At 42.6% G+C, this 17,939-nt stretch overlaps 1 protein-coding gene across 5 annotated transcripts in view; it reads right to left on the reverse strand.

Annotated features, from left to right (window-relative positions):
* Positions 1–13,318: 13,318 nt before the first annotated feature.
* The window catches only part of PALD1 (phosphatase domain containing paladin 1), a 195,678-nt gene continuing 191,057 nt past the window's right edge, over positions 13,319–17,939 (reverse strand). For 4 of the 5 annotated variants that reach the window (XM_061635274.1, XM_061635276.1, XM_061635272.1 and 1 more), the window contains one exon: positions 13,319–15,161. In XM_061635274.1, coding sequence (XP_061491258.1) covers positions 15,012–15,161 — 150 coding nt within the window. In that variant the 3' untranslated portion in view covers positions 13,319–15,011. The remainder of the gene's footprint in view (positions 15,162–17,939) is intronic. The other variant, XM_061635273.1, reaches the window with a different exon arrangement.

A 17,939-nucleotide genomic window follows, 5' to 3' on the forward strand; every position in this document is an offset into this window, starting at 1 on the left:
GGTGGAATTAATCTAAATTAATTGCTGATTACAAGTGTGCACTGCAAGTGGAGCTGATGTCCCTGACAACAGGAAACCCTGTTGTAAACAAACAAACAAAACTATAGAGTTATGTAGCCCTTAAAGACTAACAAATTGATTATGGCATAAGTTTTCCTGGACTACAGTCCACTTCACCAGAGGCATGAAGTGTTATTTTACATTGGCAAAGATATACTCCCTCTTTGGGGGGTTTGGTGTAAAATGCCCCAACATCCCTGGTGGCAAAGAAGTATGGACACACTGAGCAGAATTTAGTTTCCCACTCATCATCTGATGAATGGAGGGTGCTAAATCGTGCTGCATTGGCTGTACACACCATTTCCTTGTGGTGAACTAGCACATACAGCCAACGCAGAATTGACCCCACCCCCACCTATCAGCTATGACCCACCCATTGGAGTGACATCAGCTGATTGACAGGTGGGCATGGTTGTGAGAAAATGGCCTCGCCGGCTAAACTTGCAGGCTAGGATTGGCCTGCTGGCCAGAAGTACTTCACCCTTGCTCTAGAACGTTGACAAGACATTGTCTATATAGAACAAAGAAGTCAGTCTCCATGCAGAATAGATGGACCTAAATGTGACATCAGAAAGGGCCATAATCAGAAACCAGTAGGACATTTCAGCGTTCCAGGACATGCCCAGAGAATGGCTGCGGTCAAAGGTGTGGAGACAGGCTGGCACAGCACTCAGACCAGATGCCATCCCAGAACAGCAGCAGGGCTGGCTCAGGACCCAACAGATTACAGGCTGGCTCAGTCCCACTCCTCCCTGCCTCCAGAAAAATTGTGGGAATCCCACAGAAGAATGGCCTCCACACCAGGAGAGTGACGCTGCTGTCACTCCACAGGTGGAAGCTGGTTGGATTGCTCGGTTAGCCCCAAAAGTGCCACAAGAGTCTTGGTTGGTTTTGCTGTGACAGATTAACAGAGAGCTACCCCTTTGGAAATTCTTGTAATCAAATTAACTAAGAACATCTCTTAATTTGGTGAATCACCAACAATCCAGCAGGGGCAAAAAAAAAGTGCAAGGGAGATGGGTTCCTGTGATGGATTTTCTCTGCTAACCAGAGCCTTTGTATGTCCAGGAATCTTGGGGACCATTCTACACATGTTGTGGCAACAACGCTGAGTTTGAAACTGAACATGCATTCGACTCTAGTTCCCTCCAGAGTTTACTTGTACAATGCATGTGCTTCCAATGAGCTTTTGTCTCACTCACAGTTACATTTTTAGGTGTACATTTAAAGAATCTTAGATGTGGTCCACCAAATGTAATGTGTGAAAATGTGCTTTGTAACCACCAGCAACAAGAATTCAGTGAGCAGGAAGTTATTTCCTTCAAGCTTACTTCGCAAGGGCTATATTCATTCCTTTTTTTGGTTAAAAAAAAAATGAGATGCTGGTACTAACACCTTGGTAAAAGTGCTGGGAATGCCAGCTCAAAGTGGTTGCCATGGGCAGCAAAAAAAGAGGCAGCGGGACTCTGTACCAGTGAGTTCCATCACACACACACAAAAGCACTGGTTGTATTCAATGTAGTGCTACATGAATGTTCTGTCAGCGCAAGGATTTCTGCTTGCACAACAGAACTTTTCCCCCTCTCATCCTCCCATGCACCTGCAAAATCTCTTCTAGACGTTCCCCCAACCCTCTGGAGCAGATTTGGGGAGGGTGCAGGATGCACGCAGGGGGAGGAGAGGGGGAAAGTCTTATTGCTCAAGCGGAAATCCTTGCACTGTGGGACATGTTAGCTGAATACTGCCCAAAGATTCTTTTTCCATCTGAGGCCCAGCTCTGCCCAAGAAAAGAGAAAAGGCAACAATCTATTCCTGCACTGAAACATTTGACAAAGATTCTAAATATAAAAGGGAAACCAAGCAAAAAGGTCTATTTCTCAAAAGAAAGCTGGTGACCTCATGAAGGCACATAAAAGAAAAACTGTCCAGAAAATTACACATCACCCTTTCAGTCCCCCTCCCACATAGCTTAATTTAACCATTGTTATAATTCAAGCATGATCTCAACGGCAGTCATTTTACTGCTGAGGTTCATGCATCCACTGGTGTTACAGATGGAGAGGAAACACACAAATATCGTAGTTGGCTAGAGTGAGTAAAAGCCTTGAGTCTAGACAGACCACATGCAGCCCAAACAATGGAGCAGTGCACAGCAAGAGCATGAAACCCATCCCAGATTGCCTGTCTTTCTTTACCATGCTTTATATAGACATGGCACCACATCGATAACACTTTTCAACATAATACTATATTTCAGGAAGCTCCTCCTTCCATTCCGTATAAATGTGTGATTTGCATTGAGGTGTAGAACTGCATAGGCTAGGATCCAAAGAACCACACAGCAGCTGAAAAGCAAATGCAGTTCTAGAGCATTAAAATTATATAGAATATGGCTGTGCATCTGCTTTGTAAAGTCTTCAACTTTTTGTAGAAGGTGTCAAGGCAGCCCATACAATTTTATTCCATGTCGGTCATTTCTGTACATAATGTTTTTCAAATTCCTTCCAACATACTGTATGTGCCTGACTCAGTAGTATGAAACTCAGTGGTGGCTGACTCGCTTGAATTTTTCGTGCTTCCCCATCCCATCCCCCCTCTTACTCATTACACCAGGGGCTGGCAAGCTTTCTCCAGCTGAGGGTGGCATTCCCTCAGAGGTACCAATTAGCAGTATGGTTCTAGGAACATGGTTCCAGTTGACAATATGGTTCTGTCAGGGGCTACGAAGTGGCAGTGAATGGGCTAGAGCCAAAAGTGTGTGGGACTAGAGCAAAAGGTACATGGGCCCACCCTCTTTTCTCTCTTTCTGCCATCCCCCTTCTCTTACACACAGACTTTTCTCCCTCTCATTCTGCCACTCCTTTCTTTCTCTTTCTGACACCCTTTCCCCCCCTCTTTAGCTCTCCTTACTACCCAAGTGAAAGTAGGCCAAGGGCTGCATGAGATTAAGCTGAGACGAGCTGCAGGCCATATGAAATTAGGCTGAGGTGGGGAAGGGCCCATAGCTCAGTGCTAGAGGTCCCAGGCAGGGCTGGGAGGGACTCCTGGCTGAAACTCTGGAGAGCTGTTGCCAGTCAGTGTAGACAATGCTGCGTGAGACGAACCAATGGCCTGATTCAGTATAAGGCACCTTCCTATGTTCCTAGGCTGCTCACCCCTGCATTACCCTGTGACGTTTTATGCCAATTAACCACAAAGATTCTAAAGTTACCATGGTTAGTCTAGGTCACAATCAATGAAGCCTATACACACACCAAAATTCATGCTATGACAGAGCATATAGCTCCCTTACAAACAGGGGAAATCTTTTTTCTTTTTTAGGGAATTTTGATGATTGGGCCGAGAGATCTGCTATGACCCAATCCTCCATTAAAATATGGTTCTCATTAGTTGACCTCCTGAGGAGAAGTGAATGGAAATTACTGCTAAGAAAGTCACTAAGTTAAATAGCTATCTGAACACATGATGCAGCAATCAGACAATTGCTTTGTTTCATGCTCACATTTTTTGCCTGGGCATTTCCTTTGAAGGCCTTTAAGCAAAGGGACTTCGTTGGGGATAGAGAACAAGATTCTTGATAAGATTTGAAGACCCACTTTTGGACATATTGATGTTTAAATCACAAGGGGCGGGATGTGTAATTGAGAGCACCTATTGCAGTGGTTTTCTTTTACCTTAAAATGTCTATCATCCCTGTCACCCTTTTTAAAGCAAATTTGTCTGAAAGTTTGTCCATTTGGAGATTGTGTTATTGTTTCTAACAATATTCACTCCAGATATAGCACCACGAATTGTCCAGAACTACAGGTGGTCCTGAACAGCGATCACATGTGATCTGAATCAGAGGAAGGGGATGGTGGCCAGGGAAGTGACCTTATCATCTTTCTAGGATTCCAGGAAGTTAAGGTTGGTTTCACTTGGTCCACTGCAAGCTGCTTTCCTGGTTTGTAAGAAGGGATCCATGCCTCTCTCAAAAGACAAAAATGCAATTTCATAGGGTACGCTTTTGCTGTAACACACTGTGTTGTGTATTTCTGAAACAAGAGCTTCTGCCTGTTTGCTGTTAAGAAAACCTTCCCTTCTCTCCACTATGCTCCTCAATTGTTTTTTTCTGGCGACGTCCTCCCCTTGGCAAAGTCCCAAGTGCCATGTCATGGATTGATGAGCTAAGACAGATGAGTGGTTGGAACTTTGAAAAGCCATCTTACGAAGGCAGGGACAATGAGAACTATTCCTTTCACTCTAGGACTCCTGTTAAGCTCTGAGGGTATGCTTTGGACTCAGGACTTAGTTGAAGCTAGGACTGATCAATGCCATCCCTGGAATATGCAAAGCAAAGAAGGGAACTATTCAGAATATAGACACTGGGGCTTTGTGACACCACTGAGAAACCAGAATTAGTTTCAACATACTTTTATTCATTAATTCATTCAAAAATATTTTTTGCATACTCTCAAATAAATTTCAAAGCTGTATAGAAAATATGAAAGCATACTGTATGGAATAAAAGAGTAAATATAATAAAAGCAACAAAATAACAGGTATACAGCTCAGTACTTCCTAGTAACTAACAGTATATGCAGCTGACGACACTTCCCTGGGAAGGCTTGTGTGAATAAGAAAGTCTTTAGCATGCATTGAAAACCTAAAATCTTGGTGCATGACATATCAGGAGGAGGGTGTTCCACAGAATAGGTACCACCACACTAAAGGCCCTACTTCCAATAACCATAGAACAGACTTTAGGAGGGTGTGACACCACCAAGGCGACTCAGAAGACCTGTGACCAGGCAAGTCTATGGCAGAGAAAGCACTTGAGATTGGAAAAGGGTTTCTAGGCCACAAGGCATGATGTTTGGGCAAATCTAAGACCCAGGGCGCTTCATTTTGAAAATGAAGCACTGATTGGAATGCAGTGGTAGGGAGCTCCTTGTCCACATCCTTGTGAAGTCGAGCCAAGAGCTGAATGGTATTGTTGAAGCTCTAGTCTAGATTGTTCTCTGTGTCTAAGAGTCAGTGAAAGGCAACATTATCATGTGAAAGAATTGAATCAACTGATTTGCTTCTGAAAATGGTCTATAATCTGATGGATTTGGGTACAGTATTTCTTTCTCAAAGCTTGTTACTTGAAGGGTTTTCTCCATTGTCCCCCTCATGCTTTAGTGCTATCCTCAGTTTTAGAACACAGTTTTTTAAAGGGACTCGGGGGATTTGCAAAAGTAAAGACTGGCTAGATTAACATCTGTTCCAGGAAAACTGATGGAAAGCAATATTAAAGATAGGATTACCAAGAATCTAGAAGAACAAGTTTTGCAAAAGAAGAGCTAGCATGGCTTTCACAAAGGTAAGTTCTGTCTAACTAAACTCAGAGTTCTATGTAAGTATCAATAAGCACACACATAGGAGTGATTCAGAAGACATTGTGTAGTTAGACTTTCAAAAAGCTTTTGATAAAGTTCTTGACTGAAGATTCCTGTGTAAACTTAGATGTCATAGGATAAGAGGACGAGTTCTCTTATAGATCAGTAACTGGTTCAAGAACAGGAAGCAGGAATAACTTCTCACAAGACGTGCCCCACCCCCAATGATCAGTATTAGGACCTGTGCTTTTTAAACTTGTTCATAAATGACCTGGAATTACAAATGAGCAGTGAGGTGGCCAAGTTTGTGGCATCAAATTGTTCAGGATGGTAAGAACAAAAAAGGGCTGTGAGAACTTCCAAAAGGATCTCTTCAAACTGGCTGACTGAACATTAAAATGGCAAATGCAATTCAGTATAAGCATGTGTAAAGTGATGCACATTGGGGCAAAAACCCCCAACTTCACATATATGTTTATGGGGTCGGAGGCAGCAGTGACTGACCAGAAAAGAGATCTCGGGAGTCACAGTGGGCTCGATGAAATTCTTGACCCCGTGTGCAGCAGCTGAGAAAAAGGATTTAAAAAAATTATTGAAATATATTGAAAATAAAACTGCCAATATCATAATACCTTATACAAATCTTTGATTTGGGATGCTGTGTATAGCTCTGGTCTCCTCCCCTCCCCTCAAAAAAGTTATTGTGGAGCTGGAGAGTAGGGCTGTGCACAGACCCCCAGATCAGCTCCATGGCTCAAATCTGGGGGGATCAGGCCGACCTGCCCTGGGTCAACCAGGGGACCACCCACCTCCATCCAGAGTGACTCCTAAATAAATTTTGGGACAGGGCTAATGCTTGATTAGGGTTTTTAAAAACCCTAACTAAACATATAGCCGGGAGTGGGTTAGGAAGGAGATATTGTGTCTCCTTCCTTCCCTCCTGATTAAGAGTGGGATTGTGCATGGTGGTATTTTGCAAGGCATTGCTCTGCAGGTAAGTCCCTTGCAAACCAGCTGATGAACTAAAGGAGCGATCCTGAGTGATGCTGGTTTTCAAGGCACTTTCCAGCAGGAAAGCACCTTGCATAACACCACCGCACACCCAGCACACTCAGTCCCTCGGCTCAACAGCTGATGAGCAGAGGGAGTAATCCTGTGGGGTGGAGCTCAGTCAGGAAGGAGAGCCACAGCTGCCTCTCCTTCCCACCTGATGCCCCACCCCATCAGTCCCAGGTCACTCTGGGTCATCCAGTCCAACCTGTAGCAATCCATGGCTGAGAGCTTGGAAAAGTTACTTTTTTGAACTACAACTCCCATCAGCCCCAGCCAGCATGGTGCTGGCTGGGGCTGATGGGAGATGTAGTTAAAAAAAGTAACTTTTCCAAGCTCTCGGCAGAGGCCCCAAAAGATCCACAGGGCCATGACTCAGTTTGGGACTTGGGCTTCAGCCAGATACAGTGCACAGCCATGCAGGAAAAGATTCAGAAAAGGACAACCAAAATTATCACAGGGCTCAAACAAGTCCCCTATGAGGAGAGGTTACAACAGTTTGGGCTTTTAGTTTGGAAAAAAGGCAAAAAAAGGAGGGGGCATAATAGAGATTTACAAAATTACACACTGGGCAGAGCAAATGGGCCTTTTCTCCTTCTCACATAACACCGGAACTTGTGGACATTCAATGAAGCTGGATGTTGGAAGACTGAGGAAAGACTCAAGAAAGTACTTCTTCACGCAGTGCTTAGTTAACTGTTGCATTCGCTCCCACACGAGGCAGTGATAGCCACCAGCTTGGGTGGCTTTAAAAGAAGTTCATGGAAGATGAAGTTTATCAATGGCTAGTAACCATGATGTTTATGTTCTGTCTCCACTGTCGAGGACAGTATGCCTCTGAATACCAGTCGCTGGGAATGACAACTGAGGAAAGTGCTGTTGTGCTCAGGTCCTGCTTGTCGGCTTCCCAGAGGCATCTGGTGGGCCCCAGGGAGAATGAGATGGTGTAAGAACAGGACTGGCCTGACCCAGCAGGGCTCTTCTTTGATTCATGTAGGAAAAGTACTATAGAAATACTAGCTGCTTAAATAAATACAAATTAGATTAACAACTGAATTTTCAGCACACACACTACCCTTCCATTTCTTGTGTGGTTGCGGATCTTATGTCTATATAGGGATCCATAGGCATGTTGCTTTCCTAGTCATTCTGGAAAAAGGCATATTCCATTGTTAGGAGAGGTTGTCTTCTACCATCACAGACAATGGAATATTTCTAGAACCTTTCACCCAAAGTTCCACTACCAAAGAAAAACATTTGCTAAGAAGAAATCAGAAATGCCCTCCTTTTTCCTGCAGTAACTTGAGCGCCCAAATTTTATTAGCTCTTGCATGGGCGTGGGACATTTGGCAGGAGCAGAAGTTGCTTCCTGTCTGATATTTGTGATGCAAGTGATAAGCAATCCCCCCAAGAGCTGGGAGGCTCTACAGGCATGCTGCTAATCCAGTGTGAGATCACATCAATCCATTTGGGGGTTGTTATTTTTAAATGGATTTATTTCAGCCAACATGCGGCTATATATACACATTTTGATGTTATGGAGAAAAGAAGCAAGCAAGTAGCACTGCATTTTCACTTTAGGCAAATATTTCATTGGAGTGAGATTGTCTCTTTCTCTTTCCATCTGCTTCGCTTAGCGCCGCGACTCTGTACCCTACTCCTCCAGAAATGGGTGGAAGCCCATTTCCCCTCCTTTCCACACTCCCCAGCTCAGGTGTGATCTGGTGCAAGGTAGCTCGTACAACAATGTTATTTTCTGAGAAACCCCTTTTCCAGGAAGCACAAACAACAAACATTTTCTTTTTAGGTGCACAAATGCAAGGTACACAAGCCCTTCCTCCCCCTCTTCACGGGAAGGTAGGCTACTATGATTTGGTTCCTTAGTTGCATCTATAAAATCGTGGATCCAAATTCTAAATGTACACATAGTGGGGATACCGATGGTAGTATTGCTAGGGTTTTTGCTTTTGGGGTGGAGTGGAGGATAAGAAATTATTTTGTTATGGAGTTAAGATCAAAGAAGAAAGATTCAGAAATGAGTGCTGGCATGAATACTTTCTATCTAATGACTAAGTCTCTTGATAAGCCTATGTTGGGTTCAACATATTTCCTAACACCTATACGGTCATCCCCTGCACAGGAGGTGATTCCACATGGGTAGGTTTTGTTTTGCAGCCTTCTCACATGAAGGGGAACAATACTTAGCATCCACATACCACTTTATGGAGTTCACAGTTTCTATGCAAACGCTACGCATCACTACTCGTCCTATGGAGAAGCTGCAAAAAAACCTCACTGCTATTAGTAATTATAATTTCCTCTATTTCTGATATTTGAGAGCAGAGTGCTGGTGCTTTTGTAGCCAAAATGGCACCACCCACGCACAAGAGGGAGGTATCAGCAGGCTCAGGGAAATCTCAAGGTTTTTTTAGGGGGGAATCCTAAGGGGAGAAACCCCAGTAAGAGTGCAATGAAGACTTGAGGACAGAAAACCTAGTGAGAGGAGGAATGTTATAGAGTAAAGCTGAGTTACTGAACAAAACCATTCCATGCTGCAACATTTTGTTGCAGGTCCCACTTGTCTATATAAATAAAAACATATGCCCTGAATTGACGAGGTCTAAAGGTACAGGAATTGATGAAGGGTTGTAGATGGGGTTGGCGAGCAATGCAAGCCGGGGCAGAGCTATTATTGTTAATGTCAATGCACTCTTCTTCAACCTTGGGTCTCCAGATGTTCTTGGACTGCAACTCCCATCATCCCCAGCCAATATAGCCACTGGTCAAGGGATCATAAGAGTTGAGGTCAAACAACATCTGGGGATGCAAAGTTGAAGAACACTGCTTTAATAGAAGTTCTTTAAAAAGATAAGGATAGAATCACTACAAAGAATTAGTTGCTGGCTGCTATAGAAAGTTACTGGAAACCCTCTATCATTTATAGAATAGTTAAGTAGGAATTGCTACCAGAGACAGTCCGATCACCTGCTATGGCAATGGACTCCATTGTAGACAACATATGGCTTTAGAGGAAAACTCCATTCTGTATAGTCAGATGGCTTTGTAAGATTGCTAACACTGAAATATTTTTTAAGCACGGAGGATGAACTTGTTTTGCACTTTTATCATTTGTGTCTTTCTTTTCAAACCCAGAATTGACTATTGATTTGAAATTAGTAACATCGGTCAGATCATCAGCCCATCTAGCTCAATATTGCCTACACTGACTGTCAGCACCTCTCCAGGGTTCCAGATAGGGGTAGTTTCCAGCCCTACCTGAAGATACCAGGGATTGATCCTGGGACCTTCTGCAGGCAAAACAGATGTTCTGCCATTGAGCTATGGCCCCTCCTCTTTGTAACATTTAATTGTATTTTAATGAGATAATAAAATATCTTGGAAGGAGAGGGAAACGTAGAACTCCAGAAATGAGGCTTATCAGCGTTAGGTGGCTTTACAACTGTGCAGGCTGGTGAATGAGGAGGAAGAGAGAAGGAAGCCTCCAGGTGGTGTCATCTGAGCTTTCCATTTACACTGATAAGATCAAAGGAGTGGACTTCCGAAGCAATTATGGTTTAATTAATTGCACCCAGAGACATCCCTCAGCTCTGGAGCAAGGCTTCCAAAAATCTCTGTTGAGTGACAAGGGCATGACTAGAGGGGAAGCAGAGTTATTTCACAAAGAACCATTGTTGGGAAGGTTTATCATCTGTTTTAATTTATTCCTTATGCATCATCACCATCATCCTGGCCTCCTCTTTTATTCCCCACGAAACAAAAAGTCCTCAAGGGAAGCTGTGGGCATGGAGATTTTATTAATATGTACTGCAGAAACGTATTGACTGTCTTGTTTTAGTTTATCCAAAATGAACAGCATCTGAGGCTGGGGTTTTGCTGTTGTTTTGCTTTGCAAGTTATCACCACAGGACATTATCCCAGAGGCAGCAGGACATTTTCTTCGTTATACACTGTCGACCACATTGATACAGGCTGACTGCAAGTAGCAACATCTGCAGGAATGGGTCAGTACCATGTGGTTCATGTCAACGGGACAACTTTGAGCTAGCCCCCTACATAGTTCATGGGTCTGGTAAGAGTCCACCGATTTTGGCAGCAAAAGATGCTAACACTAGAACTTAGGGACATCCAGTGACAGTGAATGTTGGTATATTCAGGACAAAAGAAAGTACTTCTCCACACAGTACATAGTCCATCTATGGAATTCACTCCCATAAGAGGCAGTGATTGCCACCAACTTGGATGGCTTTAAAAGTAGATTAGACAATTTTCTGGAGGATAAGGCTACTGGCCATGATAGCTAACCTGGTTTAAAAGTTGTCCTGTTGACAACTTTTCCATGGTTGGAGACAATATGCTTTTCCAACCATGGTTTTCCACGGTTGGAGACAATATGCTTCCAAATACCAGTTGCTGGAAACCACAGGAGGAGAGAGTGCTGTTGTTCTTAGGTCCTTCTTACATGCCTCCCATAGGTATGTAATTGGCCACTGTGAGAACAGGATGGTGGACTAGATGAGCCACTGGCCTGATCCAGCAGGCTTTTCTTATGTTCCTAGTGCTGTGATGAGTGGAACCCAGTGCCTTGCTGGGGATGAAAACCTCACACAATCACATACACTCACACATGGTCATCAGATTGAAGATTTTATGAGCAGACAAGGGATGCCAGCTCCCATCCTCAGGTGATCTGCATGGAGGGAGAGGCTGTGTGTGTTTGTCTTTCCCTGCATGCATGAGTGTGTGAGGTACACATAGCCGTCTTTGGCCACCCTTGCCATTGGCATGAAGCTGAGGGTTGGCCAAGGGTGAATGCAGCTCTCAAGTCAAAAATGTTACCTACCTTCATTTTAAAACGTCGTATGTGTTTAAAATCCTTCTTCACCTTTTTGCAAAAAGCACAATATTTCCAAAATATTTCCAAAAGTTCAGGGTGGTGGGGAGATGCAGCACAGATTTTGTGGAAAACCAAAAAAGGCATTGCAAAAACATTAATTAAGAACAGGAAACAAAACAGTGTAGTGCAGTATATATACAGTAGCTTTGCAGAGAAATACAGCATTGGTTTTGTTTTCCATGTGGTGATTTGAGAAACAAGACAGCAAACTGAAATCTATTTTGCAATACAAGCTAGAAAACCACAAATCTATTATGCGTGTGTGCACGATGCATCTCCTCATCAAATATGGTACAGCACATTCCTTTTATTCCCAAGTTAAAATATATCTTCTGACAGTTCACAAGTGTCTACAGGGGTAAGATTTTTACCTTGCAAGTGGTTGCATTAGAAACAGCTAGTAGAAATTGTCTGCTAGGTATTGTAGTAAGTCCGTTATTCGGTGACATCACCTGTATATTATTCAAACGCTAAAAAAAATCCCGCTGGAACAATAAAATTCTACATCAGATGTTTCACATTTGAGAAAGAGGGCCACACTGCTTCCTTTCCAGAAGCAAGACACTTGGCAAATGGACAGATTTGGTATTCAGAGTTTGAAGTTGTAGCGTGATCTGTATCCCAAAGTGAGGGGAGAACCCCAATATGTACATTTATTTACACCGTTGGTTGTAGGTATGATGATTGATATATCTTCTTTTTCCTTTTATGCTAATCCTAGGCTTTTTATTCTTACTTTCCGTTCATGTATTGCTTGAAATGTTATTGTTGTATGTTTTGTATTGTTTATTTATTTTTATTTATTATTGGATTTATATCCCACCCTTCCTCCCAGCAGGAGCCCATTGTTTAATAGCCTATGGCCATACAAATAAAAATTTAATTCTCCAGATTCATAACGCTTAAAAAAAAAGTTCCAGCTTTCCTTTCTGATCTATGTACTAATTGCAGCACAGTTGGCATTATTTGTATTGGCAAAGGCTGGTGGGGACCTATGGCCCTCCAGTTGTTGTGAGACTCCAACTGACATCAGTCTGAGCCAACAAGGTTAACGGTCAAGGATGATGCGAACTGTAGTTCACCAACATTGGAAGGACCACAACTTCCCCATCTCTGATACAAGGATTAAAAAGCAAGAGATTAAAGAGAGACATGCACACAGAGGAGATAAATGCAGGGCTGTGGGTTCACAGAAAAAGTAGAGTGCACAGAATGCAGCTTCCTGGAAATTTCCCTTTATTTTTTAAAAAAGTTTCTGGTTCTTATGGGTGCAAAGGTATTATTTGAAGCATCTTGGAAAACTTTTAAAAATTCTTAAAGCTAGAGAAAATAAGATTTTCAGAAGTTGCAGGCGGAATTGAACACCCTACTTAAATTCTTATCCTTGACGACATAGGTTCTTACCATTGATCAGGGCTGAAAAATGAAATGGACTGCCTTCAAGTCAATCCCGACTTCTGGGCGACCCTATGAATAGGGTTTTTATGGTAAGCAGTATTCAGAGGGGGTTTACCATTGCCTTCCTCTGAGGCTGAGAGGCAGTGACTGGCCCAAGGTCACCCAGTGACCTTCATGGCTGTGTGGGGATTTGAACCCTGGTCTCCCTGGTTGTAGTCCAACACCTTAACCACTACACCACCACACTGGCTCTCTGATCAGGGCTAGCAAAGCCAAACTAAAATTTGAAAACACAGAAGAAATTATGCAAATTTGTTCATTTAAGCTGCACAATTTGGATCACCTGGCCAAAGAAGTTACATTTTTAAAGGTATGTACCATGGACTGCAATAGAAGTAAGGTTTTTGAAAGAAGGGACCTGTGTTACATTCTGTAACAGGGGTGGAGAACTTGTGGCTCTCCAGATGTTGCTGGGCTATAGCCCATCATTCCTGCCCATTGGCTATGCTGGGGGGGGGCGCTGTTCCTACTTCAGCATTTGTGCAGCCCTCTCTGGAACAGTCCCTAAGTAAAACACAAGGCTCAGTCATTGGAACAGGAGAACTAAAGTGTACCAGAATGCATAAAAATGTGCCTAACTGTGCACACAGGGCTCTTCGCATTCTGACCTTACTGATTGTTCTAAATTTCTTGTCTCATTATGGGTAGCTCCTTTATTTGAGAGTAACTTTTGCTTCTTTTTTATGTTACAAGGACTGCAGTTCAGTGGCAGAGCAGCTACTTTGCATGCAGTCCTAGGTTCAATCCCTAGTGTCTCCAGGTCCAGCTGGAAAGAGACTTCTGCCTGAAACCTTGGAGAGCTGCTACCAGTCAGTATAGACAACACTGAGCTAGATGGGCCAATGATCTGACTCACTATCAGGTAACTTCATGTGTCTCCTACTACATTTCCAGATATCAGGTTCTTGATTTCATTGGCATTTACTCGTGCCCTGCCTAAAACTGTTTTTATTTGACAAAAGGATGGATTGTTTACAATAGTTTGACCCATTCCTTTATTTCTGGATGCACAGACCTGGAGTTTTACAAATCAGGGCTCTTCTAACCCACTAGCCCCAATCTGCACCAGCACCAGCAGGACTTTACTGACCCTGGTCCTCAGAACCACAAAAGCAGCTGTGCTTGCAGCTGTACTTACAACACTCTTTCACTTCCTTCTACCAAACCTAGTGTATCAGAGTTCTTCCGTTATGAAAAGCAGCCCCTCTCTCCAGATTTTTGTAGTACCTGGTACCGGTTTGTAACCTGATGGCTGGTTTAGTCTTTATCTAAACTAGGGAAGGGGTAACTTGTGGCCAATTGCAATTGGACTCCAACTCCTGTCAGCCTCAGCCAGCATGACTAATAGACAGGCGTTGTAGTCCAGCAACATCTGGAGAGCCACAGGTTTCCCATCCCTGATCAAAAATGAGAGAAGACATATGAGCACAGCACACTTCTGCTGCACTCATCAATCATTAGAGGAGACAAGCACCACACATGCTATCTCAGGCATTTAGGAGTTTTCTCCATCACAGCATCCACTTGTGTGTTCAATGGGAGTGATGTGCAGAGGAATCATCACTGTGGACTTCTCCCATTCTTTGCCCAGGATAACCCTCTAACAGTAGTGGCTCTTTGCACCATTTAAAAAGTGTATCATATGAATTGAAATATTCATAATAAAATGTAAAGAGATTCAAGTGGAAGAAATAATAAACAATCCTGAACGATCTACTAAATGGTTCCAAACATAGCAGTACTATGCATATATTTCTGAATATGTGCACACAACCTGTCGGTATACACTGGACCTGTGAAAAAGTCTTTGAAAAAGACCTGTGAAAAAGTCTTGTACAGCACCTAGATTTTTTTTTTTGGTAGGTATGTTATAAAATGTTCAGGGAAAATACACAGCATTTCCATTGACTCTTGTCTAAAGTTATCTTAATTTATTTTTATTGTGTCTGAAAGAACCCTATAAAAAAGTCTTCAAGGAAGTTTAACTTTTTCTTCTTTAAATCATAGTCCTCCCTTAAGGCATACTTTTCCATATTATTTATATATATTTATAAAATGTCTGTTGTTGTTTTTTTAAAAAAAACCCACCCAGAAAAGCAAAGAGAGAAGGTGATATGTCCACATGGGAAACACTGCAATTCTCATAGACCCTTAGTAATTACTAGATCCTAAATGAATTCTCCCCGGAATGGCAGCAAGCTTCGGCTCTGCTCCTGCCAGCGGTAGCGAATCTGGGACAGTGGTTTGTCTTCAAGCTTCTCAAATTCAGCAAAACCCAGCTGATTCAGGATCTCATAAACTCCAGCCTTGGCTGCCACCTGAAGGGGGGGAGGAGAAATAAAAAAGAAATATATACTCTTTAATTCCCCCAACTAGAGAGAATGCAATTTATACCAGGTGTAAATGTGCACACATGCCTCACTGTTGTGCTGTAGGAAGGCACTGCCTGATTTAATGAAAAAAGAACAGCAAAGCATCTCTGATAAGAACAATAATGGGCATGATGAAGAACACTACTAAGGTTTCCTTAGAATACCTCCATTTCAGATATATTTGCAGACAGACTGATCATGTGTACACACAAAGAAACATACCACTTCAACTCAACAACGCTAGTATTATCAGGTGCATACTGGAGGAATGACTTATGCAGACTGCACTTCATCCTGGGTCTGTCCTATGGGGCTCCCTATGCAAGGGATGGGATTTCATGTAAAATGAGCACCTTGTAAGCTACTCTGCAATCCTACCCCCTTCTGGCCATAGATGCTTCTTTCTGCACCTTTATAATATCATCATCATCATCAACAACAACAACAATAATGTTATCATGTATTTATTTAAGATATTTCTATCCTACCTTTAAGGGGGGAAAACCTTCTCAAAGTGGTTTATCTCTACTTTATGTCAACCTTTTCCTTGCTATTGTTCCCTGTCCCCAACCCACCCATCCTGTACTGAAGCCAAGCTTGGAGCACCTCTTTATGCAGATAACTAAAGTACTCTGCTCCAGGGAAGATGGGCTAGAGTCTGCATCATTCTACCATGAGGCTGAGAGCCTTTCATCACACTCCAGATGCATATGTGTGGTGCAGTCTTCAGATGCATGTGTGTGGTGTCCATCCATAAATGCAATCCCACAGACATAATTCTTTGATCAACACCATAGACCTGTTTGGACCAAGCCACAATTGATGGCTCCTGATATAGGCTATCCTGGGATTGGCACAATCTTGGTGTGGCTTGCAGCATCAGGTGGGCTGAATCATCATGCCATAAAAATCTTCCATGGGGAAAGCCCCAAGATCACCCAGCAGCTCTTTGTAATGCTTTGCAGAGCACCTTAACAGAGACCACCTATCTGGTCTCCTTCCCTTCATCACCACCCTCCTCTCACTTCACCTCTGCCTAATAAAAGGTTCTGTAACTTATAAAAGGTTTAGGGCACATGTAACCTAACAAAAGCCTGAACTGTAGCTAATATACTGGGGGTGGGGGGAGGATGTGATGTTCCATATTCCTATGTAAACAATTGTTGTGGATGTAGTCTGATTTTTATGGTAAGTAAGATTTTATTGTGTTGAGTATGGTAAGTAGTGAGAGCTGGGAGGGGATAATGAGAGTATGGAATGTTGGTGAGTGCTGTGCGTGATTGGCTGGGTGAATGTGGAATGACTGATATTTTATATATATATATATTTAACAAATTTTATTCAAAATCTCTTACAATACAGATTACGTAAGAGACAAAAGAGAATTTTTGAACACAGTAAATATAAAACAACATAAATCTCAGCTAAACAGATGGAACAAAATCGAACTGATATTGTTAACAACACAGAGGGATACCGATTATAGACATATAACACCAAGTATATCTATGAGGATAGAAAGGGAAAAGAAAGTAGAATATCTAATATTAAAAAGAAGAGAGGAGCGCTGATTACTGGACTTCAGGAAAACCAAATAAAGACATATTTTGTTGGAACTGTCCATCCATGTGTTTGTCTTTCCACATAAGTCATAAAAGGCCACCATATGGCAGCCAAGTCCATAGGGTCCACTAGGCCTTTTAGCTCCTTGAGGCGATAAGTTCGTTTTTCAGAAACTGTGAGGAAAAGGGATTTTCGAAACCAAGTGTCCAATGAAACCAAAGAGGCATCTTTCCAGCCCTGGGTTATAGTTAACTGTGGTGCTGTTAGCAAATAAATGATTAACTCCTTATATGGTAACTCTGAATTAGAGCCAACAAAGATAGAGAGCAGACACAATCTTGCATCTATAGTAACTTCCTGTCCAATATTTAAACTAATTTCTCTAATGACTGCACGCCAAAACTCAAAAATATACTGACAATTCCAAATCATATGATAATAAGTGCCCCGGTCCAACAGCCCCGCCAACATAAGGGAGAACCTAATTGAATAATATGGGTCAATCTCACTGGGGTTAAAAAACACAGGTGGATAATTTTTAATGTGTTCTTCCAAACATTGGCAGAGACCGATCAGAGGGGGAGCAAAGATCACACTGTATGCCACCAAGAAGGATCCAATTCCATTCCCATGTCCACTTCCCACACATCACAGAGAATCCCAAAGGGGGAACATTGTGCATTTACCAATAAGGATACAGTCTAGAGACCATCACCCTACTTGTGCCCCTGAATTTACATAGTGGCTTTTCCAGCGGTTTAAAAGGCCTAGACCCCCATGTCCTAACCTTGGGACATGCAATGAAAGAGCTAATTTGGCGTACATGTAACCAATTAATCCTAAATTCCTGCAACCGTTCCATTAATTGTTGCTCCGAAAGGAGAATGCTCTGCAAGAAGAAATCACTTAACTGAGATAGACCAACTTGAGTAAGCAGATCTGAAAGGGCTTCCCTATCCATGGCTTGAACAGTAGGAACAAAAGGAAGAGGAGTCTGGGGAGACGGTAAGAAAAGGAATTTGCGTTGCCATTTACACCAGAGTCCCATAGAGCATTTAGTAAATGGGTTAGGTAAGTGATTCCAAAGAGTCTGCAATGTGGGGGAAAGAGGTAAGATACTTAACGCAAGGGGGGGGGACTCTCCTGCTTCCATACCTATCC

This window comes from Rhineura floridana, chromosome 7, assembly GCF_030035675.1.
Source record: "Rhineura floridana isolate rRhiFlo1 chromosome 7, rRhiFlo1.hap2, whole genome shotgun sequence".
Taxonomy (NCBI): Eukaryota; Metazoa; Chordata; class Lepidosauria; order Squamata; family Rhineuridae; genus Rhineura; species Rhineura floridana.